Raw genomic sequence first — 27,328 nt, forward strand, 5'->3', positions numbered from 1 at the left:
CTTCATCAGGTACTTGAGTTCTTCAGACATTTTCCAGCACCAAGTGACTGCAGAAGATGCTGGTTGTGCTCTGGTGTTTCAGGGACTGGCAAATTTAACAACAGGAGGAGCAAGGCATGATAAATGAACCATCCTCTGCTGCCCATGCTCTCAGAATCGCTGTTGACTGTGTTGGGTGGATGCAGGCAGAGCTGAAAAGAGATTGAGGCCTCATCTCTCTGCCGAATGGGTAAGACCAACTCAAACCTGGTTTTGGTCTGGTTCTACTCCTACATACAACGCACACACAAAAGCACGCACATGTGTACTTGCTTTCACTATCACTCTTACTCTAAATTTTTTTTTCCTTCACTGGATGCTAACAACACAGAGGCTGACACTAAGAAATCGGTGAGTCTATGTAATGACTTGCTTGAAGCAGCCTTCAGTGTCAGCCTACAGTGCAGTGGTTTATAATCAATTGGAAGTAAAACTATTTAAAATACGGGTTTGGGGGAAAAAATTTAAGCTATTTTCCCAGACTTTTTTTTTTTTTTTGTGACATTTTGAGATAATTTCATGAAAGCTCCTCATTTTTATATATTACATCAGCTCAACAATTTGATATAACTGTACATAATGCAAGGAAATTGCAGGCTATGAAATTTTCTTTAGACCTTTTAACATTGTTCAATTTTTTTTCCCCTGCATAGGTTCTTTAATGGCAGAAGAACTGAATATCATGTCAGCAACTGACTATTAGTTCTTGGCAGAAAGGTTTGCATGGGCGTTTGTGACAACTTGGCAATGAAATAATGGTTAGAGTTGGCTGACTTCTAGAGAGACAGATACTTAAATGAGCTCTATCTGAAAGTAATTGCTTTCAAAATACAAAATGATGGCAGAGGGAGAGAGGAGAGCGTGTCTGTGTGTGGTGAGGAGGATCCATCGTTTATCTCTGGATCCGGCACTACTGGCAGAGCTGCAGCTGCGCAATCGGGAGCACAAGTTTGGTTCCAGGGACAGAGGTACCTGGAGTGGTGTGCGGGCTGCCAGGGCTCCAGGTTGGGAAGCAACTCAACTCATAAATCCCCAGCCAGAAGATCATAAGTCACAGAATAGTTTGGGTTGGAAGGGACCTTCCAAGCTCATCCAGTCCAACCCCTGCCATGAGCAGGGACATCTTCACCCAGACCAGCTTGCTCAGAGCCCCGTCCAGCCTGGCATGTCCTGAATGGGGTGTACACAGTCAGCAGTGGTGACAACTGCAGAAAAGGTGGGAGAATTATCACAGGCTGATCACAAATCCCATTTTCTACAGGTAAGCATCACAGAAATTGGCTAATTCCTCAGTGATTTTCACAACACCCAAACACAAAAGTTTTCTTAGTGTTCAACCAAACCCCTTAATACCACACTGAATTTCTCTCAATGTGCACTTACCCCTCTGCAATACCACCATAATTCCCGGTTCAGAAAGTCAGTTCCAGGGTGGAGAAGTAGTTCAGCATTTTGAACTAATTAGTTGGTTCAACTTCGTATCCTTTCTCCAGGAAACCACAGTCAGTTGCAAAGGAAAGAAACTGATGGCCAAACACAGCCTCCACTTCCAAATTTTTAATCTCTTGCTCTGACAAGTGAGTGGTTATGCTGCTTTTGACAATGCCGTGTTAGCACGCCATGAAGATGACTTATCGAGGAGCAGATAGGGCTGGTTGCCCCTCACCAGACACACCAATAATCCCTGCAAACGTTGGCAAAATTTTAATGACAGTACTCAAACTGTACAACCAAGAAGCAACGGCAATGCTGCCTGTACACAGTGTTTCTCCAGCCACTGCCTAAGTGGCAGATTCATTGTAAAGATGAAGCTTATAAAAATGCACAATTGTCCCCCAAGATACTGTACACTATGCAGCAGGTTAAAAACTGAAAAAAAATCTTTCATTAAAAAAGTCATTACATTACTTGTATACATCAGGGATCATCTACATAATCATGTTAATCTACAAAATATGTGCATTATAAACCATTTCCATGCAATGCAACAACTTCATATTTCAAAGGTGGTATAAAGAGACAACACAGCAGCCCTAACCACTACAACACTATGTGTAGAACAAAGCAGCAAATGTGCATCCTTTTATTGAATGTGTTAGATGAACAGAACACAATAACAAAGATTCAAGATGTAGATCTTTTTGTTGTTTCTCCCAGGTGACTACAGTACCAAAAGATACAGGTAACGTGAAGTGCGCGCAGGAATAATACTAGTGCCTCTTTAACTGCTTGTTTGTCGTGCTAATCCGAGCCAGACTGCTGTGTTTAAGATGACTGTGATATAGTTTCTGCAACTAATAACTCAGTGTTCAATCACCTTGCAAACTTAAGAGCACTGCACCTATAAAATAGTGTATCTATTGCCTCAATGTATAAAGTGTCTCGCTTACAGTTTAAAAATCTATAGAAAAAGTTTGTTTTCCGTACAAAAATGCTGAAGTCCTGTCAAGATATACATTTTGAGATGCGAACTTTAATACATTCCCTGCGACAGGGAAAGGAGGTTATAAACGTGAGCACCGCAGAGAGTGTGTTTTGGTATAACTGAAGATTCACGAGCTGCTTTCTAAGTCGGTGGAGGCCCCTTGGTGTATCGCAGCATGGGGTGGAAAGAACGGGCGAAGTTGTTTGCCTGGGTGCAGCTGTAGTCTTCCTCAGATAACGGAATCATGGAAGCCAGAAATAAAAGCAGTAGGAAGAACAACTGAAAAAGTAAAGCTGCTCGTAATACACGGTAAAAGAAGCAGGGAGACTGAGGAGTTGTTTGGATAGGTTGTGGATGGCATTCACATCTGAAAAGGAGAAGAAAATAGGAAAACAAACAGGCACTTTAGAGTTTGAATTAAACAAGTTGTTTTAACTCCCTCTCTAGTGTTCACACTACCCTTCCAAGATACAGGGCTGCGCATCTACAGGGAAATGCACTACACGTGAAACACTTTAACTGTAACTTAAAAATGTGAAGGCTGCTCTGCGCAAAGCCAGCTGCTGGCTTGGATTTACGGTCCTTATTACTAAAGAAGAAACATTTCTGTGTAATAGCTTAGATCAGTGGTTTTTTGTTCTGTTTTCAGATGCAAACTTAAGTTTTCCCAGGAGGCAAACGAACCATTCTAAACACATGCTGAAGTATCAAGGACAGCCACCATTCAGACTGGTCAGGGTCTTCTCTGCTGTGGCATTACTGAGCTGTATCCTTTGAATAGACGCTAGTGTATCGGGGGTGAAGTTCTCCCTTTGTCCTTCTTGGTCTATTTGTGGCTCTAACCTGTGAGTTTCTTTGTCCAGGTATTCTTGTGGAATTAAAGGAAGCTTCAAAACTAAAATATCCCCCCATTTGACACAAAAAGTATTTCCTCACAAGTTACAGTTGCACGTCAGTGCAGAGGTCTAGGAGCAGGAGAGGGGATGGGAACCATGGACCGAGGTGCAGCTCTGGTTGGTGGAGGAGACACTACAGGTTGGCAGAAATCACCTCCACCTGCACATCAACCTCTGAGGAACAGCTGCCCAGGCTTCTGCAGGCACTCAGCTCACCTCTACCATTTTCACTGTCCTTCAAGAAATCAGACTAATATGAAATAATACCTTGTGCTGCTGCCGTTTCTGCCATCTGCCGATCTCCTTCTGGTGATCTGTTGAGAGAAACGGCTTTTAGTATCCAGGTTTCAGAAACTACAAGGAATTTCTCTTTTCAGAAAAAATAAGTGCAGACTTTAAAGTCCTGTTGTAAATTTTGTAATAAGGTACATGCATAAAAAGGTAAAATGATTACCTGTGAGGAAATCTCAGGCTAGATATGTCAAGATATGTTTTACACTGATAGCAAAATATTAGAAAAATAATACTTGCCGCCTTCACAGCAGGGCTGGATTTCACTGCGCCTGGATTATAGCTGCCTGAGTCCAAGACATCTGGAACCATCAGGAATGCTCTGGAACCCTAAAAGGCAAACAGACCTTCTTGTTTAAGATGCACATTCAGACTCACAAGCAATGAAGTGCACAGAGCCAGCTTTCACTGCCTCTCTGTAGGGGCACAGCCCTTTGTCTCTTTAGATGTGCAGAACCACTGGTAAACAGATGCTCCAGCTCTCTGGCATAACTAAATGTTTCACTATGCACAACACAAAGGAATTATGATGGACTGGGCATGTAGAAGGTATTAACTTGAAAATCTCACTATCTGATAGCTTTTGGGATGAGCAACGTACTGCTGTGAATTACAGCTCCTATGTGCTTGTTACACACTCCCAGCCTGATACTTGGTGTGGACTGTAGGATAATTCACGTTGGAAGGGGCCTCAGAACCATCCAGTCCAACCTCCTGCTCAAAGCAAGGTCACCTATGAGACCAGACCAAAAGCCTTACTCAAGGTTTTATCCTGTCTGCTCTTCAAACCTTCAGGGATGGAGACTGTGCAACCTCTCTGGGTAATCTGTTTCTATACTGTACAAGCCTTGTGGTGCTGAAATTTAATTCTTTACAGGCAGACTTAATTATTCTTTTTTCAGCTTATGCAGGTGGAAGTACTCAAGTTTTAAGTCAGTCTTTTATAGATACCTTTACTCTTAATATGTTATTACTTTTCAGTGAGAAAGACCCACGAACACGTATTTAAACTCTGACTCACCAGATTTCCTTGTATTTTTTTTAAGTCACGTGAAACTTGTTCATTAAGCTGTTTCAGTTCACTTCCAACTACATCTGCAGTTGTGTAATCACTATCTGATTTAAGCAGCAGGTAAGCAGTGAGTTCTTGAAGTGAGTTTACTTTAAGCTGTTGTTCCAGCAGCTCTTTCTCCAGTTGCTTAGAACAAACAAACAACAAAAAAATCAAACAGTGCAATAGACTGTCACTCTCAACTTTAAGGATGTTCTCAAAACAGGAAGAACTCCGGAAGGCTTTGAAGAACAACTCAACCTGCCTGAGAATTCGCAATACATAGGAATGGCTATTACAGCCACACACGAAATGAAGTTCTCTTGAAGAGACTGGTTGCACCTGCTTGAACTAACGTTTAGAAACAGTTCTAGCAGAAATTAATCCATATGGAAAACACACTAAATCTTGGAAATTGGAAGTCTTACTCCAGCATAAAGGCTGTTCATAAGGAACTTAATCATGATGCATAATTATGGATAAAATGCCTCATTCAAGCATTAGTCCATTTCAGAAACCATCCACATGCCTGAATACAGCAAGTTTGAGGACAGGTTGCAGACCTCCTGAGAAGTCAACATATTGCTCTTCATTTTGTAGTGAGAACTACTGACTCACAGGAAGAGCTGAGGTGCTATAGTGGAGACCACACTCACCATGAGCTCCTTCTGGCACGCCAGTACTGTATCGAGGTCAGCATTTGGATCTGTGATTTGTGCTGCATTCCTTCGGCTGTCAGCGTTCGCTAACCACAGGATTAGTTTTTGGCTCTCATCATGGAATTCCTAGAGAAATAAAACATTTGGACATAAGAGAAAAAAACTCCACTTTTGCAGTGCTTTCACCTGGCTTTGCCTATAAACAAAATATCCAGCTCAGATTAGGCAGAGCCAACAACAGATTCACAATTAGTGAGGCTACAGTAACCTACTTAAGCTATTCTACCTATGTAATAAGAGGTATTATTACTCAATGCAAAGATATTTTCACCAATCCCTTTAAACCAGAGTCAATTTTAAAAGAAAATTAAGCGTGTTGGATTCTGAGCAGCCATTCCACTGATGCACAGGAATTACCCCTCTGCCCTCTCCCCTTATCTGCCCCTCAGTAGCTCCCTCGAGGAGTTTTAGATGCTGGCATGTGGTGTGCACCTGGCAATGCAGCAGGGCTTCTCGTAAATCTTTCCTCCAGTGGTCCAGCATGCGAGTCACTTGCTCCCAGCGCAAGTTCACCTTCCGAAGCCTGTTCTGAAGTTCTTTGAACTCCGTGCTATCCGCTTTCTGGAATTCTTTGCTGCTCCGGTTAACAGAAAGCACCACTGCCTTATAGTTATCAAGTGCTTTAAGCATGTCCTGTAAGAAAAAGAGGATTATGAGCTTCTATGAATGATGAAAAACACGTTATTTATTTACAACAAAACTGTGCCCCCAAAAGAACCACAGGTATTGAGAAAAGCTGTTTGAATCTGTTGGCTTTTCAGATACTGCTCAGGAACATACTAAGGTAGGTGGCCTTTAAAAAATTATTTTATTTCTTTTTAAAGCAAAAACCTTTACTTCGAAGAAAACAAAGCTGCTTGTGCCTGTGCTTCTCCCTAAGTCACAGGCATTACGGCTTAATCCACATCTGCCCTTCATTCCCCTGAGCTGTCTCTTTCCCTGACATTTGGACAAATATTCCCATAGGTCATCACATGGTATTTCCCCTTGATTTATAAATGTTCTGCCACCTGAGAATTCTAGAATATTGCCGAAAGGGACATTAGGAGGTCAGTACTCCACCCTCCTGCTCCAGGTAGGGCCAAATTCAATCTCAGAGCAGGCTGCTCAGGGCCTCATCCAGTTGAATTTTGGGTATCTTGCAGGACCCAGATTCCCCATCCCTTTGGGTCCCAGGTCCCACATCAGGCCACCCCATTGTGAGAAATTCTTCTTCTTCTCTCTAGTCAGAGTTCTTGTCCTCTGACTAGTCAAGGTCCCCCTGAGTGGCAGCCCTGCCTGCTTTCCTCCCCTCCCTTAAAACCACAAGGGGAAATAATAAGGAATTTGCAAAGTCATGGCTGTATCATCTAACCACCTTTATGTTGAGGCAGAGCCTGCATTTTTAAAGTTTTTTTAAAAAGATGAATGCCAAACCTTGTACCCTCAAGTAGTTTACAGTTTGAATCAAGGGTACTCAGCCTTTTTCAAGCTGTGGGCTCTTGCAGTAGAAAAGGAAGATCTGCAGGATGAGTCCTGCAATCAGCACAGCTCAGATTGCTTTTCTTAGCACCCTTGGTAACTGAGAGTGTCGATCTATTCTCAAGATCTCCATCCCGCTTGTTGAAAACTGCTGGTCTAAATTACATTTTGCCCAACAAAGAACCTCGTCTCCCTCCTTCAAGCAACAAAGTTTCTTTCAGTATCAGACAATACAAATGGTCCATCACAGATTTCTAAACACTGGCAAATCAGCTAGACTGGCTTTATCCTTATCCAGAGCAATTGTGATGTCGTGACATCTCATGAAGTTCACATCTTAAGAGAGTGCTGGCTCTTTTAGACACCCATAAAAAGCCGAGCTGTCTGAAAAGGGGATTTACAGCCAGCTGGACTCCTCTTAAGAAAATGCAGAAGAGAGAAGGGAAGCTCTGCTCCCTGAAGAGGTCAGACACCCAATTCCAGCCTGAGGGGAAGCATCTCCTGCCATCCGCAAGGCATCACCAAACCTTTCCTGGTACTTGGTGCCGAAGCCAGACTGGCTGCTGGGATCAGAGTGATTCTTACTGCAGTCACACTGGAGTGCAGAGTCATTCTCCTTGGTCTAACGACTCCTCAAGGACATAGAATCATAGAACCATTTCAGTTGGAAGAGACCCTCAGGATCATCGAGTCCAACCATAACCTAACTCTAGCACTAAACCATGTCCCTAGGAACCTCGTTTACATGTAGGCTTAAGCATACTCTCAACATGCCTAAGCAATCCCTCCTCTGTCCTGCAGCGAATCTTCCTCATGGGCATCATCCTATGCGTGATGCCAAATTGACCAGTAGCCTTGTGTGACTCCATAGGAGGCTGTTGGCAGAAGGGTGAGCACACTGGGATTTTGTACCTGCACAAGCCTTAGGAACACTTGCTTTCTCAGAGTTCAGCTTGAGACATTTATTTCCCCAAGTCCTACGGACCGAGCACTTACATAAATGTAACTACTCCTACATTTATACAGTCCTAAAATTACATTTGGCCCTTTGAAGGCGACTGTGAGGCTGATGTGGCCTCCAGTGAAAATGAGTTTGACACCCCTGCTCTAACTGTTCTACTACTTGGCTGAAGATTAGCAGAGACTGAATTATTTTGTTTTCAATTTTTAACTAATACATTCTATTTGACGAGAAATCTGCATTTGCAAAGCGAAAAAATGCAAAGGCACGTTTTGAAATGATGTATCCTTCAACTATAGAACAAAGGTGCTATTTAGAGCTAAGACGTCTTGCAAACACCATATTGCTAAAAACCACAGCTTTAGAGCAGATCTTTCTGTCTCCCTATGACCCTGTCCCCCTTCCATTAATTCAATTAAAAAAAAAATCAGCTTAGACTTTGTAGCCTGTAGACCCAGCTGATTTTCAATGCCTTTCTGGTTTGCATAGAGGAAAATGGCACAGAAGAAGGAAAAAAATGCCAGTATCACCACTCAGAACACCCAGCCCTTTAAGACGAGGCCTGACTCGCGGCATCTGCGGAGTCTAAGCCTTCATTAGTTACCTTTATCCTATGCTTGTTTTCTAAAACAAAAGGTCTAAAAAGAGAAGTTTGGGGATGAATGCTTTGAGAGAGAACAAAGTGTCTTTGCAAGAAAACAGAAAGGGAGAGGTTTTTGTTTTAGCCTGGCTGCCTGTTGTACCCAGGCATATCACCTGCAAATCTCTGCACAGGAAGACAGAAGCACATTGCTTCACTGCCCTCCCCTGTGCTGTACCCACACCGATATTCGCATTCGTGCCAGGGACAGATCCTAGGAGCGCAAAGACAATGATCAAGAGCATGAGCATCTTGAAATTCCACTTCTCAGGAGGCCATTACTTACTTTCAGTTTCTTGACCCTTTGTTCCAATGCCTGCATGCTGGTCGGATGCTTCACTTGCAGCTCTTCCAGCTCTTGTTCAGTTTTATCAAGCCAAGCAGAGATGTCGCTGAGATCTGAGTTCAGCTGCTGCCACTGCTGCTGTTTCTGTTTCATCAAAAGTGTATCTCTGAGGTCTTGAGCTTGGATGAGCTCCCACCTATCTGTAATGCCTACAAATGATAAAACAACAAATGTTTAAATCTTTGGTAAGGTGAAGAGCTCATAGAACAGATGCAAGGAGTTCTACAAGTCAATTATTTGCCAATTTACTCAAGGCCAAATAATTGCTACAACGTACTGCTGTTATCCAGACACATTTTTTCCTGAGATTCTGCAGTCCTTCAGTTTCATATTATTGGTCAAGTTCTCCACATAGTAATGCTACTCAGGGTTTTAATTACATTAATTGAAGATGTTTTAATTCAACCAGAATCACACAGCAAATCTAAGGAGACAGAATTCAGTGAGCCCAGTTGTGATTTGGTAGACACCAAAATTCACCATGGAACAAAGTATGATCCAGCAGTTTGAATTTGGGTTTATGATTCATCAGCTCAGTGCTAAAAGGAGATGGAGATGCGACCTGTGCGATCACTAACACTGTTTCTGGAAACACATCTAAGCCCTTCTCAGAGCTTTTCCCATTTATCCCACGTTTGGGACTCAACTCTGGTCCATTTGTGAGACCAGAGACAAACGAAGTCAGCTGGTGTATACAGCTGCAATCTTCTTTTTATTACTCGATTCACTTAGGATTGCAGTACAGATGTGTTCTTATTACAATCTCAAGCACCTGAAACCATGAATGGGGTCCTAAAAGGTTAAGAGGAACCAGCTTGTTGGTCTATTTGGAAGAAGGGACCACACTGAAGACAGTGAAGAACAGAATACATTACCAGCTCTGACAAAATGTTTCTGTAAATGGGAACTGTAGCATCTTGTTATATGGAGTACCAATAACTGAGAACACGGACTATAGCAATCTTATCTTAGACAAAAAGACACACTTCTTTGGCTTGAAATCTGATTAAAAGTCTCTGAAGTATTCAGTATCACACAAAAGTGAAATTGTTCCCATTCGTTCCAACCAGCAAAGAGTCTGAAGTATAATATGAGTGATAAAAACCTCAATTCTGGCAGAAAATGTAAAAGTTTAAAACAGGAAACACTGGTTAGATAGTATCAGGTGAGAAGGCAGCTCAGTGAATATTAGCAAAATACATTAATTTAGAGGATAGCAGTTTACTTCTATTTTGTTCCCAAGGCAAAAGTGGTGTCTTTGTGCCATCTCTGCTTTCACAGAATCACAGGATCATTTGGTTGGAAAAGACCTTTAAGATCACTGAGTCCAATCATTAACCAAACACTGATGAGTCCACCTCTAAACCATGTCCCTAAGAATCTCATCTACGCATCTTTAAAACCCTCCAGGGATTGTGACTCCACCATTTCCCTGGGCAGCCTGTTCCAATGCTTGATAACCCTTTCCATGAAGAAATTTCACCTACAATCCAATCTAAACCTCCCCTGGCCTAATTTACATTACACATGTATAATACCATCCATGACTCCCTTCTGTCACATATGTATGTGTACACAGATATTTAGATTACATTTATGGCATGCTCTGCACCCCCCCTTCCTCTACAGAACTAGAAACTCTGATATGTAGCCAAATCAGTGAAATAAAACAAACCTGTGTTGTCTGCACAGGGTTCACGTGTCCACCATGCATTTGTGTGCCAAGAATGACACCATGAAGACTCCATGGAATGGAGAGTTACCATGGCTCAATTGTCAGACAGTGGAATCACAGAAGAATCATATAATGGTTTGGGCTGGGAAAGATCTTCTAAGCTCACCCAGTCCAACCCCTGCCATGAGCAGGGACATCTTCACCCAGATCAGGTTGCTCAGAGCCCTGTCCAGCCTGGCCTTAAATGTCTCCAGGAATGGGACATCTACCACCTCTCTGGGCAACCTGGGCCAGTGTTTCACCACACTCATAGTGAAAAACTTCTTCCTTATAGTTCGCCTAAATTTACCCTCTTTTAGCTTAAAACTATTATCCCTTGTCCTGTCACAACAAGCCCTGCTAAAAAGTCTCTCCCCATTTTTCTGATAGGCCCTTTTTAAGTACGGAAAGGCCACAATAAGGTCTCCCCGGAACCTTCTCTTCTCCAGGCTGAACAACCCTAATTCTCTCAGCCTGTTCTCACTGGAGAGGTGTTTCACCCCTCTGATCATTTCTGTGGCTCCTCTGGCCCCTCTCCAACTGTGTTAAGGACCCCAGAGCTGGATGCAGGACTCCAGATGATTCCATAGAATCACAGAATCTCACCAGAGCAGAGTAGAGGGGAAGAATACCCTCCCTTGACCTGCTGGCCACACTTCTTTTGATGCAGCCCAGGATACGGTTGGTGTTTGGGTTGTGAGTGCACCTTGTCGTCTCCCGTCCACTTTTCATTCACAGGTACCCTCATGTCTTTCTCCACAGAGCTGCCCTCAATCCCTTCATAGAATTGTAGAATCATAGAATCGTTTAAGTTGGAAAAGACCTCTAAAATCATCAAGTCCAATCGCTACCCTAACACTGCCAAGTCCACCACTAAACCATGTTCCCAAACACCATATCTACATGTCTCTTAAACACTTCCAGGGATGGTGACTCCACCACTTCCCTGGGCAGCCTGTTCCAATACCTGACAACCCTTTGGTGGAAGAAATTTTCCTAATACCTAATCTAAGCCTTCGCTGGTGCAACTTGAGGCCATTTCCTCTCATCCTATCACTTGCTACTTGGGAGAAGAGACCAACACCCTCCATGCTACAACCTCCTTCCAGGTAGTTGTAGACAGCAATAAGGTCTCCTCTCAGCCTCCTATTCTCCAGGCTGAACAGCCCCAGTTCCCTCAGCTTCTCCTCAGAAGAGTTGTGCTCCAGATCCTTCATCAGTTTTGTTGACCTTCTCTGAACTTGCTCTTTGTCTCCCCCAGTCACAGGACAAACACCACAGCACCAAAGCCACTCCTGATGCTCTGTACCTGATGGCTTTTCTGCAGCTGCTATATTCACAAGTTCTTGGTCATCTTGGGGTTCTTCATCACTCATGTTAGCAGATGGATTTTTATCCTTGATGCTGCTGCTGCTCGCGGAGCTGAGCTGCTTCACCTGGAATGACATTTTGGTGTGTGAGCCTTGACGGTTAACAAGCCATCAGAGGCCAAGCTTCATTTGTGTTACTTAGGGGTGGCTGGGCTGCTGTTGAACTCTTGCATGTCGGATTTAGCATTGGGCTTCTGCATATTTGCGGACCATTTATACTGTTTCTCTGTACCTTCTCAGTTAACAAACATACACCACAGTGATGCTAATTATTACAAGACAGAACATGGCAAATTAATTGCTTCTGCACTACATGTACCAGAGAGTGTACAATTGCTGAAGCTCTTTGTTGGATTCTTGGCAATATTGACTCTGAGGCTCTAAGACTGGATTAATGATGATGAAAGCAGCCAGATACCAGTGCTGTCCTGTGCCTGGAAGAGTGCTGACAACTGGTCCAGATCCACTGAGCCTGGCTGCTGCTGGCAAAGCCACAGCTGGCAACCAGCCACCAAGGCTGAGGTATCAATGAATAATAGCCATTTTTGGCATAATTTTTAGTGCCCAGAAGCACATTAAATGGTGGGTTGCATGCCAGAAAAGGATCCTGCAAATCGGTCTGCTTGGGAAAGGGAGCTATGTCAGTAAGTATGAAGGGAGGGTATTCACACTCCCTTCTTGGGGGGTTAAATTCCCTGGGACTTTTCCTACGACAACAGAGGAAGTAACTTCCTCCAGACACTGGCTCTGATCAGGAACCTAACATGATTGTTCTGAATTTATTTGAAGTATCTTTTCTAGCTGGTTACCTGACCCACCAGAAATAATATCTAAATTTGCATAGAGTGAATATTTCCATGCAACTCATCTTTTCCTTCATGCTGGAGGGGGGAAGAGGATGGAGTTACAGGGCAACAACAAACAGGCTGTGCAGTAAAGGTTCAGTGTCCACAGAGCCTCCAACTCACATAGTCTGGCTTATAGGGAGTACTTGTCTCTGGACCAGACAACACATTTCCAACCATCTCTGCCTGGTTGTATCGGTGATTCCTGCAGACGGAGCTACCTGGAGAATGCCAAGGATGAGCTTCTGAAACAGACTTTCCTGAAAGAAATAAAACCACGACCATATGCCATGAGTGCAAAATCTCATCTTCACAAGGAAGCTGTTGCTTTGTATTAAGTTAGAAAGCGCTCTGAATAAAATGGCATCAAGTTATGGCATAAAAATGACAGTTCTGCAGCTTTCCTTGCAAAGCATGCACATTTGCAAAACATCAACAGTGTTTCAAAGGTAATGAGATGAGAGTCATGCAGTTATGGGACATTCTGTTTTCTTCTGGAAAATGCTTGAATACAGGTATGAGTATTCAAAAAATAAAATAAAAAGGCTGCACTTTGGTTTTGGGAAGTTTGCATCTTAACAATACTATCACACATCTGCAATGCACTTCAGTGGGGACAAATATGTCCTGATGTTTGTTCTGGATTTAATGGACAGGACACACATGGTTCTGTCATGCACAAAACACAAAAAATACTTGCAGAGTTGGAACTGTTGCCTTCAGTAATTATGCAATCAAAATTAGAAACAACCCAAAAAGTGATACTACCCAGAGTAAACCACGTAGAAAGTACCAAAAGGCTTTGGATCAATACAATGAAATGCACGTTAACCACCTTGGCATTTACCAGGCAGAATCTAAATGGTATGCTTTTGAGTGCTTTGTAATGTAGACATGAATACTGCAGCGTAAGAACACCATGACGGGATGAGACATGGTGTCCACACAAGGCAGGAAGTCAGACATTATGTATGAGAGAGGTTGAGGAATATAGCGTGCAGCACAGGGAGATTGCCATGTTCAGACACATGCATTAGCAGGTGCCTACCAGAAGATGCTTTCAAAGTTTTTGTGGTCATTTTAAGATATGCCTCAGGATTTTCAGTGATTTCTACATCTGAAAAAAGAATAATGTCATTTTCCTCACTATTCAATATTTGCCAACTATTAAAAACAACTGAAACAATGAGGGACAGCAAAGACAAAGAAAATAATAAGCTGTTGGTACTATTCTTATCAAACATTCTGAAAAAGGAAGGTTTCTAAAAACCTTAGGTTTCTGAAAATATAAGCTTGGTTTAGACATTACTATTCCCTTCATCAAGACATCTAAGAGATGAGATTGCTCACACCTATTAATAGCACTTGAAAGCCAACCAACAATGCTGCAGGAAGATGCCAGTCCCCCTCCCTCCCGACACAGGGACATCCTGTAGTTGTCCTTGTCAAAACAAACAGCTGGTGACTGGTTCTCACCTGACAGAGCACTGTAATATGTTGCTTCTTCTTCGTCTTCATGAGAGGAAGAACCTCCCACATCACCTGTGTGATCCCACTCGAGTGGGATGGAGTCAACGCTGACAGGGGTTTCACAGCCTGATCTTTCATGACCTTGAGTAGGGGGCATAAGGTGGCAAAGGGACTGTGATGAAGAGGGCCCCTCACTGATGGCCTTCTTATGCCAGGGATCATTTTGGATTTCTCTGGAGTCTTCTGGATCTGCCTCATTTTCAGAGGTATCTTTTTCATCATCCAACCCCTAAAAAATAAATAACAATAATCGTATATTAATACGATTTACAATAGATCTGCACTGCTTAATAAGCTAATGATTGAACTGCACAGTATTACTGGGGACTGTTTTGTGGTCAGCTGCAGGAATCAAAGACCAGGTGCCTAGAAGTAAAGGGAAGCTTAATTTCTGCCTCCTTCCTCTTTTGCCAAAACAATCTTCACATCAGCAGCTACCGTCCTTTCTTCAAGACACTCAACCACCACCATAACATCTCTCTCTAGTTTGCAGGGAGGGATACCCAGTTCCAAATGAACCACACAGGTCAGTAACGAAATGATGCTTCGTTGAGGTGAGCAGCTACTTGTAGATGTTCATGTTACTTCCTCTGCCTGGCGTTTTAAGAGATGTTCTTTCTTTTTGAGCCAAAGCGAACTAAGAATCATCTAAATGTTCCCAGTGAAAAGCATGGAGGGTGCTTTTCCCCACTCAGGTCTCTCACAAGAAAGCGGACAGATGGAGCCTCACAAACAATCCATAAAGAGATATTCTAAGCATGTTATTGAAACTAAAGAAGACAAAGTTATATTAAAAACACTAAAAAACCTTTTGAAGCCCTCAAACCACTACTATCTAAACATTAACCCTGTGGGTTACTTCCATGCTATTATCCAGATTCTGCAGATGGAGTCCCAACAGGAGTGGTGTGAGAAGACAAGACTGGTGACAAATATTTAGCAAAGCTGACACAACTACTGAGGAGTTCCTGACCTCTTTGAGCTCAAACCACTCAGTCAAGCTGCTAGAGATAAGCAATGAGCACCACAGTTCAAACACCAAAATCAAACCAACTGTTGCTTCTTACAGGATGCCTTGAAGTCAGTCTTTGATGGAACCGGGCAACTCGCCCAAAGACTTCCTGACAGTATCGATGAAGTTCTTCCAATTCGTCTTCAATCAAGGTAGCATCCAAAGGCTCACTCTTCTGAATCAACTGCTCCCCAAAAACGATTAGCTGGTCAATCTTATTGGTGTTTAGTGTTATTTCCTGCTGGAAACCCTATTTGGAACATACAAGAAAAATAATTACTTCTGCAACATCCCCTTCTAGTCTAAGCTTTGTCCTTATTTTCCTGTTCACTGCTGTGAAAGAAAAGCAGCAATTGACATTGTTGTCTAATTTCATTTGGCAAATATCTTTTCACTCAAGAGGTTCAGAGGTTTATTTTATTAGCAACATTATAGTTCCAAACAAAGTGGCACTTTACACCCATGTGTACATCAATATGACTGCAGTGTCCTGAGCCTGCAGGGGATCATGATACAATAGTTCAGCTAATCAGAGGTTATTTTTCTGTTGGGTATACACAATATTTTTCTCAGTAGCAAAGAAGTTTTTTTGGCTGTTTGGGCCTCCAGCGTACACAACAGCAAATCTACATCCCGAAACAATTAACAGTGCAGGGAGAAAGGAGAAATGAGTGCATAAGCGGGTAGCAAAGACCTAGTATGTTCTTTAGAATCATTGCACATGCTTGTTGTCTTATTTCTGTTTCAAAGTCCCAGATAAAAGCAGTGCACTCGGAGAAGAGTTCTTATCTTAATGCCAATTCAAAAATATTCTCACCAGAAAAAAAACCAGTTGAATTTAGGAACACAGCTTTTACTGTTAACCTGTGTGTGCTCCTTTCCAGGCCAGGTATCACTGTCACTGGAACTCGATATTAAGAGAAAATGGCAGGATAGAACTGAGCTTGAACACTGAATCTGAATTTAAGTACTGTACAGTTTCACCTTGATTCTAAGGATAAGTCTTAAAAATTTACTGGTGTCTTAAAACAAATATAGTCCTACAGAGATCTGTTGGCTATTGTTCAAGTTCCACAAAAGCAGACAATTCTGTCAAGATAGGGCAGCCCAACAGGATCAGCTGGGTTTATTAAACAACTGCTTTATAAGGATACGTACATTTAACTGGCGCATCTTGTCATCAAAGTTACTTTTTGAGAAGTGCTCCACGTTTGTCAGCTGGAGGTCCATTTCTGTGAGCCAAACCAGGATGCTTTCCCTCATCCCCTCAAACTCATCTCTCCGATTGGTGAAGTGCTGAATAGGAAGAAGGGAGCCAGTGTTATTAGACTTCAGCTACGAAAAACGATGGTCACAGGAGCCCTCAGAAAACCAGTGTTTTGCTTCAAAACTGTTGGTCACCTTAAAGGCCTTCGAGGCACAAATGGCAGCATGCTGTGGATAAAAACTGTCCCCTTCCCGTAGAGATGCTGGAACAAAGTGTCCTATGTTAGTACACTATTCATATGGGAGACAGAATAAAACTTCAGCAGTGTGAGGTGCTTCTATAAAGTTACATTCTTGCTTCCACACTGTATACGTTCTCTCAAATCATTATACCGGTATAACAGCTATTCGGACTCGGGTTTAACATCTAATTTGTTCTAAATTATAGAAGAAAGACAGACAAAGGAAGGAGGCCCTATCTCTAATTAATTAAAACTGTGACATTAAAATCAGTAGAACAATGAAGAAGTTGGATCATGGACAACCACACCAGTGTAATTAATGCATCATTTGGTGTGGAAAGCAGGAGGAGCTCTCTGTGCTGCTACCTCCCACAGAAGCTGCTAACAGACCTGCAGCTCGTGGTACCTCAGTCCTCCTTGGCGCATTTAATGTTCAGGGAGGGGATCATGTAACATCCCAAACACAACACCTCCTAACTGCACAGCTCAGACTCCATCAAAGCACCCATAGGCTCATCCACTGACTTTTGGGATCTAATAGTTTTCCCCGCCAACTGCTTGCAGCACCGCTGTATTTAAAAATTAGGCAGTGACAAGTTTCCCCCAGCGCACAGCACAGAATAACTGCCCAGAGATCAGTTTAACTTGATAAGCAGGACACTTCCTTGAAGTGTCACAAATACTCTATTGGACAACATTCCTCCACCAGGCAGAGAGCACAGCAGAAGGTGGTGACAGCACCATGGCTCCCCATCACATCTCCACGTTTAAAGCCTTGTAGGTGAATCATAACTTGGCATCAGCTAGAGCTGTGTTGTAAATTCCAAATTATATCTGCGCTGGAACCCTTTTGTCTCTGCCTCTTATCTATGGAAAGGTGCAAATGCATGAATGCATCCACCCATGACAGAATTGGATAAGAGGAGAGCTGGATAGAAGCAGTAAGGCCTGCAACACACCTTCCAAATTTGCACCCATTCTTCCCTTATGCTTTTTAATTACCAAGAACATGTTTATGCCATGTACTTGGTGACCTTTCCAGAGCTGCTCTCTTACACCAAGGTAAATTAAAACACAAACCAACACGAGAGAGTTGCTCCAGTATGTTTTGCCCTTGGGTAATTCCTACAGAAACCTGCAAGTGCTCCTCACTCTCACCCCACCATGCACTTACTTTGAGTCTCCTCAGAATAGCAGCAACTCGTTTCTGGAGATTATCCCAGCGCTGGTTGCCTTCATGGACCATCTGCTTCAACTTGCTGGCAGAGTCCGTGCGGTTCTCACGGGCAAGGCGCCTGTACTGTTTATTGATCAGCTCCAGCTGGGTGAGGCGTTCATGAATTTGCCGTTGGAATGCCTGCAAGGCAAATGAAAGAACTCAGTTCCCTTGCTGAGATGAGAAAGTATTTGGATGATACTATTCATCAAGAGAGACGATTATGCCCTCCCTTTAAAAACAGACCTTCCAATTGCAAAATTAAATCCAGAGAAGGATGCATATTTTAAATAATCTGCTCAGACTTAGCTCCTTAGGAAAAGGAAGAAAGAAAAAAATCAACCTGCAAAGGTCTCCTGTCTATAAAAAGTAAATCTTTAACTTACAAGCAGGATCTTGTCAGTTCAGAGCACTGGATTCTCCACATCAAAAAGCACTCTGGAGACAAATCACCCAGGTACCTAGCAACCACATACTGGTCAAATTATTTATGTACTCTATACCACCACCACTGAACTGATGTTTTTCAGTGATCCAGGCATTTCACGCAGACAATAAGAATTTAGTAGTCTGATCATCCAGCCTGCTGCTGAGCATAGAAAAATTAAGTTAAAAAATTCACCTCAAATTTCTTCAGCTCCTCCTTTGCATGGGTGTACAAAACCTCTGAAGAATTAGGCTTAGCTGCCATCAATTCAGATGATTTCAGCCAATCTTCAAATCGAGAATAGTCATCCAAAAACCTCTGCCATAGGCGCCAGGTTTCCTCGATTCTGAGAAGGACATGCAAAAATTCAGAGGTTCCATCACAAAATAACTATTGATTTTGGATATTTTTTTTTCTTTTTCAAAATTCAGTCTGTGGCAAAAGCCACAGCATTTCTTCAAAACGTTGCCACGGGTTTCTTTAGAAGAGGTAATAAAAAGATACTTACTTCATTCGCCTTTCCATAGACATGGCACAGATGTTCCTCCACCGTCTGTCCAAACTCCTGGTAGTCTGCTGGATGGAGTCACACTCTGTCTCATTAGCACACGCATCCGAATCGTGTAGCAGGACTTCACAAATATTAAACACCGATTCCACCCCTGCAGTGTGTTGCTCTATGTCTCGTTGCAGATCCTGCCATTGGCAAAAGAATAGCTTGAGTAGAAGGAAACGCACATGGCTAGACTTCAGACACAGCCTTTCAAAATGCTGCAGAGGATGGGGAAAGAGCAATTTGTGTGTTAGGAAAAGCTTATTTAGCTTTAGAAAACAGACTTGCGAGATGAGCTGTGCAGATGACAGGCTGACAGGCCAGGACAGAACTGTCACTCACACAAAAGGATTGCCCAGTTTTGGTTTCGCAGGGAAAGCTCCATCATCTCATTAACAGTCTGGACAATTTTAATGCGAGTTCAAAATCCAAACTGTACACATACCATAAACACATACTTATTAATTTTGACAGTACAAGATGACGGTGTCTCATATCAGCTTACTGCACTGTAAGCCTTGACAGACAACCCATAGTACAGTTCGTGTACTTTAGTGACTTTGTGATGACAGGCTGATATCACCAAACACAGAAACACAGCACACAAGTAGCTGCTGTTACACTACTTTTCCCATTTCCTCGTGGAGAGCTCCTGTTTTGACAGACTATTTTAAAGGGTTTGGCAAAGACTCTCTATCTAACCTACACTACAGGTTTTTTTCTCCAGAGCCTGCATCTCCATCATAGTCTGGACTCTCATTCTGTACCTAAAACTACTCCTAAAGTCAAAAAGGATGCCTTAACTGGTTTTGTTTTTTTAATTGAAAAGGCAGCTCTGTACAATGGTACCAATTGTAAATATTAATCAAATTACTATGTCTACTACATTTCCATTTTTTCAACTGGTTTCTGGCTTTTCTAATGAAGGATATGGAGACTTTTACTTGAATAGCACTAGAACAACAAACACAACCGAATATTTTACTGACAACAGTGAGCAGGAACTCTCATGAAATGGTATTGCTGATTTCAGTAAACAGATGAAGCAGAATTGGTTTTGCTTTAGACTTATAAAACCAAACCAAAATAAAACAAACAAAACAACCCAAACCAGACACAGCGTGTAGTAAATACAGAAACAGTTGAAGAAGATCTTCCCAGAAGTCAACAAGCTGCAAGAAGTCGAGTACCACCCAGCGACACTCTTCAGTGGTGTTCCATGGTCAAAATTTGGCTTGTGGGATCTGTGGTAATGTACAATTTTAAGGAATGTAGAAGCCAAAATCTCTACATAGATGACAGACTGGCAGAAGCACACCCAACATAATTTTTGGCAGGTTCTTAAGGATTCACAGCTGTTTGCTGAGCAAGAGGCAGTGCTGTCTTTTTAACACAGGCTCAGGGTCTGAGAGGAGGTTCTACCCCACTCCTGGTACCTGGAAAGACTCTTCTGAATTCATTAAATTACACTGGATTTACATCTGTATTAGTGAAAATGAGAATTTAGACCACTCTACTCGCAGCATGGTAATGTTGCTAAGATGATCTCATTACTTTTGCCTGAGTTCATGGAATAACCTTGGGCAGGTTCCTTGCTGTTTTCCAAGCTGTTATTCCAAATGATCTGAATATATTAGGGTGAGACAAAACCGACAGAGTAATGGGGCCAGGAGCATACTCTGGGCCAAAAAGGTCCTTTTCCTTCAACTCCAAACAGCATTGCCCAGAGACCTTATAAAGGCTACACACTGCTAGACTTCCGCATTAGCGAAACAGCTTAGAAATCTTAAAAGCAATGTTATTCAAATTTTAATCTTCATCCTTTAATTGTAGAAACACACCATAAAACATCTCTGTGGATGCACAATGCTTTTAAATGTCATTATTCAAGACTGAACAGGTAAAGCTTTTCCAGTCATGGATGTTAAATACAAGAAAGCCTCTAGGGCATATTTTTCATCATCACTCTGCTCTTGCTGAAAGAATTGTTCAAATAGAACCAGGAAAAGATCTTTTTGCTTGTCACATTCAGATAGCTGAAGCCTGAATGCTCACAATAAAAATAAACTAGTTTGGAAACAAATTCCTCTGTGCCTCACGTTCTTCTCTGCCTGGCAATTTCTCACACCCTTTGAGAATGCAAAATGTTTGGATGGGAGAAAATATTTCCTTGTTTACTTGACCATTCACAATGCAGATGAAACCATGAGAGGTGCTGGGACAAGGCTCTGGTGACTGAGCCGCCCTCACTCCCATCACAGGGGAACCGGCTCTTCCTGCGATGTCTGGGACACGAGTGGATGGAGAGCCACACCAACCAGCAGAGAACACAGCCCTCAGGTCTGGGACACTCAGGGATCCTTCCTTAGAAAGCAGAAGCCAGAGACAGAGAAGATGGGAAGGATGGGAAGAGCATCCATAGGTGTTCTTAAAGGCAGATGCCATAAAGCTTCCACGCTTGGCTCATTTATTCTTGATCCTGAGCTTTAGGGCAAATACTCTCGTTTAACACAAAGGCCATACAATAGCTGTGGTCATTCTCAGCCTTCCCAGGGAGGTAGTTTGAACCTGGGCAGACTCATAGCACAGCCCTGAGCAAAGACTGACTCCATCAGCAGGTCTGTGCTTTGGAGAAGTTCTTTTTCCTTCCCTGGCTGTTGGAGAGAGAAATTTACTCCAGGACTATCCAATTCATCTCACACTTCCACTTGGTTGGGACAGCTGGCACATTTAGCTGTGCTCAATCCTTAAAAAACAGTATAAAACCCTAAGATCCCCCTGGTAAGCCACTGTCTCGGATAAATACCTGCACGCACTCAACCAGCACCCTAGCGTTCTGGGTTGGTTGACACTTATGCCTCAGCAGATTTCACGCACCATCTCACCCAGCTCTGAGGGGATCTTCAGAGCCTGCCTACTGGGTCAGGCCTCGGCCAAAGGTGTGTTTGCACAAGTCCACCCTGCAAAGCTCAAACATCCTTCTCTCATCCAAGCTTGCTGTGCTGTCTGCAAGGAGGGGAAGTGAACTGAGCTAGAGAGGACAACACATCAAGTCACAGCACTGGAAACTGTCACAGCCAGTTTGCAGGAGACCCGGCATTCATGCCTTGTCAGCCTAAGTCATCCTCATGGATTTTGCCCACTGTCAGGATGCCTGCTGCATTTAACTGAGCAAGCGATCAAATGTAAAAATGCTTTTGTTTGTATTTGCATGTTTTCTTTGGGTGGAGGAGGGAAGGGAAAAAGTGGGGGTAAGTCAATACAATACTGAAATTACAGCAAGCAAATAAAGATTTTCCATTTAACACATCTTGGCAGGAACATGCCGTGAAAAGCAAACAGTTAGAAGGCCTTGCTAAAGAAAAAGAAAAAAGAAAAAAAGAAAAAAGAGGTGATTTTTAAACCAGGACCAGTTGTAATCAGCAGCATTTTAGCTCATTTACTCTGCCTGCTGCTATTTCCCACCTGCTGTTCTGCCAGTCTCTTCTGGATTTCTTGGTCATCACAGATGTCATAAACAACAGGCTTGGAAAGCTCAGACTCAATCCGGGCCAACCAGGTGCGAAGGTTACTCATATTTTTGTCCAATACTTGTATAAAACCAAATGTTTCCTTCAGCTTCTTCACCCTAAGCAAACCAGGAAGAACATTTTGTTACAAAGATCCGCAATCAGTGGAAATGATGTTAGCAGAAGGTGATGACAGGCACGGCTTTATGAAGCACTTACTGTCGCACCAAGCTGTTGCCTGTAAATCAGAGCCACGTTTTAGTCAAAACCTACCTAAATTGGCTCAGCAGGCCTCTGCTCTACAGCTTCAGGAAAGTCTTGTGTGAGTTCTTTAATGAAACTATATGAGGAGAGGGAAGTTTTGTAGCCTCATTCACCTGCTACTGAGGAGCTCTTCAGTCAGCTCTTGGACCTTTGTCTAAGTGTGAGTTTGTAGTGTAATATGCCGCAGTTAAACTAAAATGGGTATCTACGGTGTGATTTTCCTGCTGTGAATTACGTTCAGCGTCTTCTTTAGCAAACAACAGGTCCACCCTAACCAGCAAGGTACCACTTCAACAACCGAGGCAGAATTTGCCCAAAGCACAGGTCCAACACTCTGGGCTGGCCCTGGATGCCGAAGGGAGAAGGTGTAAACAATGGCCACTGTCCAACCTAGAGCTCCACGACACTAAAATCTCTTCTAAACAACACACTGAAATGCAAGGAGATGTGCCAGACTCTGTTGGTGGGTGAAAACATATCCAACAGCTAGAGAAAACTGTGCAGCAGACAAGCAAATGAACCATCCAGACCACTGACTTTTCTTACAGCTGTTTGTAGCACAGCTCTCAAACTGCAGACAAACTTCTATTTCCAGTCCTTACAGCATATTCCCATGTCAAAACTTATCAGCCCCTCAAATTATCCAAGTAGCGTGTCTATACATTCTGGCAAATTTGTCCCTATGTGTTGGAGGAATAACTGTTAAACTACCTCACTGCTCTCAGTCTTTCCTTGACATCCTCATTTATTGCAGTGCCCAACAAAAATTACTAAAAAGCCCAAAACCAGGGAGACATTTATATCTCCTGATTTCAGATTGATATCACACCTTGCCAGCTAGACCCTGAAAGTTAATGAGAAAAAGAAATTAATCTAGATCATGATTTTTTGAGACCTGTCTGAAACATCCAGATCACAAGATGAGATGTACCAAAAAGCATGTACTTCTCTCCATGAACTGCAATGGTCTACTGTGCAGTACTTTATAGTACTGCAGGTGCTAAAGTCAGGCGAAATCAATCCAACTCTGTCCTAGGGAGAACCCACTTCTTAGGCAGTACTGCTTCCCTGTGCTGCCCTCCTGGCTGCTCGCGTCCCTCTGATGTCTGGTTCTGTCCTTCTGCCTTGGGATGGATTTTTGGACCCTTTCATTAGCCACCATATCTGGGAACTGTCACCCGCTAAACAAAACCAGCAGCTGGGACTGGAAGAGCAGCTTGTACAAGGGGATCACTGCATGTCCCAAAATGCAGGGGACTGTTGAGGGGTCGGAGATGAACCCCAATGTACTTGGGAACACCAGTGATGTGCAAGCTAGGAGTGGGGCAGGGTTGAGGATGGTGAAACCTCATCTAGGGCAAGCAGGGACAGGTTATACCAATGCAAGAAGTGCCCTGACAGGGTACCTGGATGGACCTGCTCCTCCTTGTAAAAAAAATTAGGAGTTTCCTGGCCCACTGTCCTGCCTGCTGCCAAACTACCCTAGCAAGTTTTAGATGAGAGGGATCAAAACTGCCTGTAACCCAGTGGCTTTTGCAATTGTCTGTCGCACCATATGATACAATGACAGAAGATATGCAGGAGAGCTAATCCATAATGAATATGTCACCCTGTAAGCAACAACTGATCTTATTAGCAACCTTAAGGTATTCAAAGAGGTTATGCATGCCCGCTAGGCACTTGATTTAAGGTAAAGCACTTATGGAGAAAATGTGGGAATGACCCTGCTGGATTTGTTCAGTCCTGTTGGTTACTGTGAAGGTACAGTGCACGGCCAGCAGCTGTGAGGTCTCATAGTAGCAGGACGGGTAGCACCTTGTCCCAGAAGCACCAGGAAGTACTTTCAGTTCTTCTACAAGGAGGGTGAGAAGAGCACAGTTCTACATTGGGACTACTGGCAGGTATTTAGCAATTCTGCAAAACATAGTATTAGTCTTGATGCAGCCCTGAAAGGCAGCCTGAAGGATCTGGCCCAAGTCCATGGTTCACCTTGTTCCTGGCTTGCACTCACAAAGACACCAATACTGGTGCAAAGAGGTTGCCTCTGCCCCTTTCCACTGCTGCCGCTGATGGAGAGGAAGCCAGCAGGTGACAGAAGTATTTGGCTGCTCTCACTTTCCTTAACAAGCTCTTTTCAGAGCTCTGCTCCCAGGTTCAACCCTGTATGCAGAAGGCATCTGGCTTCAAAGCAAACAGCTGCTATGTAAATCTTCCTGCTCCTGTTTCTGCTTCTGTTAAGTGGCACTCAGTGTAACTGTGCACCATCTTCTTGTGCTATGCTGGGTAGTAATTTACCTAATTATTTCTCCAGCCTATTCCCTGCTACTGTCCCAACAGTCAATTTGGATCCAGTTGGTTATGATGCTCAGCAGGGCATGTGACTCCCCAGGGCACGCGGTCCACTGGAGACAGGTGACTCCGGAACCCTCCTCCCTGGAGGAATGGGACAATATAGACATTGTGTAGAGCACCGAAGGGAAGAACTGCTAGAAGAGCCAGGCCTGAGGAAGAGTCTGAGCCAAACATCTATGCTGTTGCATTAACTCTGCATGATTTCAAGCTGGTTGGGAGGAAAGCAATGCTCGGTCGCTGCACTGTCCCTGAGTGTATCCAGTGGCAATTAATTCTCTGCATATTCGATGATGTTCTCCACTGGTGCTCTAGGAATGCGTCTCTGGCGACTTGCAAGAGATGCACATGTTGAGACCATCTGATGCCATAGCTGACCTGCTGAGACCACGGCTCGCTGTGTTGCTCACTGTCATCTCTGCTTCCCTGGACTCCCTTCTCTGTCTGTACCCCTCTGTTTCCCATCCTGAAGTTGCATTACAGAAAAATTCATGGGTTGCAAGACATCTTTCTTCAGTCTGCATATTGAATAACATAGCCAAGGAAGTCCAAAGCAAAACCAAGCGATATTAGATTATAAGTAAATGTCCCAATGACTGTCAGCACATTCAACAAATTTGAAATCCAACAGTTTTAAAATCCAAGTGGGGTTTTTTGCACCACAAAAACCCCAAAGAATATTATTTTGGCTCAGAAATCACTCAAGCACAGTATGAACATGGTACCGTGAGCTTGTATTTACTTTCTAGCAATTGCTGTTACAGACACACCATTGTAATTATGTAATCTGTTACATATCCTGGACAGAATATGGCATCTGTCAGTCATTTTACCACCCTTGATGTTCTAAGTCATTAATCTCAAACTTGAGCTAAGTAGTCAGAGAATAAAAATTTAACAGATGTTCACATCAGTGCATTGTCTAAATAGGAAGGCAGCAGACACACAGCCCAAGGTAAAGGGTACGGGTCTACACTGATGAAACAGGTTAAATGAAAACAAAAATTGGGGATCCTCCTTGAGCACCCTCAACTTGCACGCCAGTCACAAGGTACTGCCTTTTCTCTGGCTACAGCTCAAAGGAAAACATAAAATCGACTCATTATATCCATAAAAGTCCTACACTTGCAACAACCATTCTCTGATGCATTTCTGCATGCTGCAAGTATTTTTGGAAACTATCCGCTCTTTGCATGAAATAAACTTCATGAACTCTGTTGAGATGCATCCTGAAGGGACTATTTGGAAAGACAGGACTCCTGGGAGCTGGTTGGGGGTGCACAGTGCAATCCACTGAGCCTGGGGGCAAAAGCTTCCCCACATCCAGGTGACAAATCACCCAACACACAGTGAATTAACAGCAACAGACCTTCAAGTGCAGCAGAAGAAAGGAGCTCCTCCCAGTTACCCAGAGGGTGGAAGAGCCTGTCACCGCTGTTGATTGAATTCTTCCTCTACAAAGTGTCATTCTCAAGTGATTTAGTCAAACAGGCAAAATTTACTATTTACTAAATAAAGGCCAACCTATCCATTGTTCACTTCCCAAAGAGAACTCATCTGCCACTATTCAACATGGCCCCAGAAACCAAAAAATAGTAATAATAAATAATAATAATAATAAATAATCCAACAAATATCACAACTCATCTTAAAAAACTAAACAAAAATCAAACATCTCTTGTGCAATGGGCCCAGCTTAAAAGATATCCTGATTTAAAAGAGTGCTTAGACACATGCATAAAATGCCTGGGATAAGCCAAACAAAGCCAGTTTCTAAATATCTTAATCTTTACACCAAAATAGAAGTGTCAGAGAAAGAACAAAACTAGTAGATTATCACTAAAAGCTGGCTGCAAAAGTGAACAGCAGGACTAACTGACCTGACTTGAGATTGGATTTGGGTCTTAATACCCCCAATGAAGGTGTCAGTGCTGGGTTACAAGAGAAAAGCATTAAGCTGTTTCAGGCTGAATCACTACATAGCCCCACAAAAAGCTATTTTGTATTTTGTAGTATCTAGCAGCAGAAGGTACTTAGAGGTAGAATGAAATGTATTCACACAAATGTAAAGAACAGCAAAATGCCTGTCAATTGTATTGTATTAGCTGTCAAAATGCTGCAGGGAAAAGGTACAGGGAGCTCAAATAAGGTAATAAATAACATTCAAATTTTAGTGTCTGGAAGAATGAAAAACATCCTGACATATATTCCAAACTCTCCTTCACAAGCCCAAATGTCATCAGAAAAAGATAGCACATGCAT

General features: G+C 42.9%; 1 protein-coding gene across 3 annotated transcripts in view; it reads right to left on the reverse strand.

Annotated features, from left to right (window-relative positions):
• Positions 1-1,728: 1,728 nt before the first annotated feature.
• Positions 1,729-27,328, reverse strand: part of SYNE2 (spectrin repeat containing nuclear envelope protein 2) — a 196,753-nt gene continuing 171,153 nt past the window's right edge. Inside the window, exons 102-118 of one of the 3 annotated variants that reach the window (XM_065838731.2) lie at positions 22,410-22,572; positions 18,900-19,087; positions 18,587-18,737; positions 17,923-18,105; positions 16,459-16,596; positions 15,356-15,550; positions 14,235-14,517; positions 13,807-13,875; positions 12,882-13,018; positions 11,853-11,979; positions 8,770-8,978; positions 5,854-6,054; positions 5,359-5,487; positions 4,673-4,849; positions 3,892-3,981; positions 3,628-3,674; positions 1,729-2,831 (exon numbers count right to left, since the gene is read on the reverse strand). In XM_065838731.2, coding sequence (XP_065694803.1) covers positions 2,606-2,831; positions 3,628-3,674; positions 3,892-3,981; positions 4,673-4,849; positions 5,359-5,487; positions 5,854-6,054; positions 8,770-8,978; positions 11,853-11,979; positions 12,882-13,018; positions 13,807-13,875; positions 14,235-14,517; positions 15,356-15,550; positions 16,459-16,596; positions 17,923-18,105; positions 18,587-18,737; positions 18,900-19,087; positions 22,410-22,572 — 2,713 coding nt within the window. In that variant the 3' untranslated portion in view covers positions 1,729-2,605. The remainder of the gene's footprint in view (positions 2,832-3,627; positions 3,675-3,891; positions 3,982-4,672; positions 4,850-5,358; positions 5,488-5,853; positions 6,055-8,769; positions 8,979-11,852; positions 11,980-12,881; positions 13,019-13,806; positions 13,876-14,234; positions 14,518-15,355; positions 15,551-16,458; positions 16,597-17,922; positions 18,106-18,586; positions 18,738-18,899; positions 19,088-22,409; positions 22,573-27,328) is intronic. The other 2 variants (XM_065838733.2, XM_065838734.2) reach the window with 2 other exon arrangements.

Source organism: Patagioenas fasciata, chromosome 5 (genome assembly GCF_037038585.1).
Source record: "Patagioenas fasciata isolate bPatFas1 chromosome 5, bPatFas1.hap1, whole genome shotgun sequence".
Lineage (NCBI taxonomy): Eukaryota > Metazoa > Chordata > Aves > Columbiformes > Columbidae > Patagioenas > Patagioenas fasciata.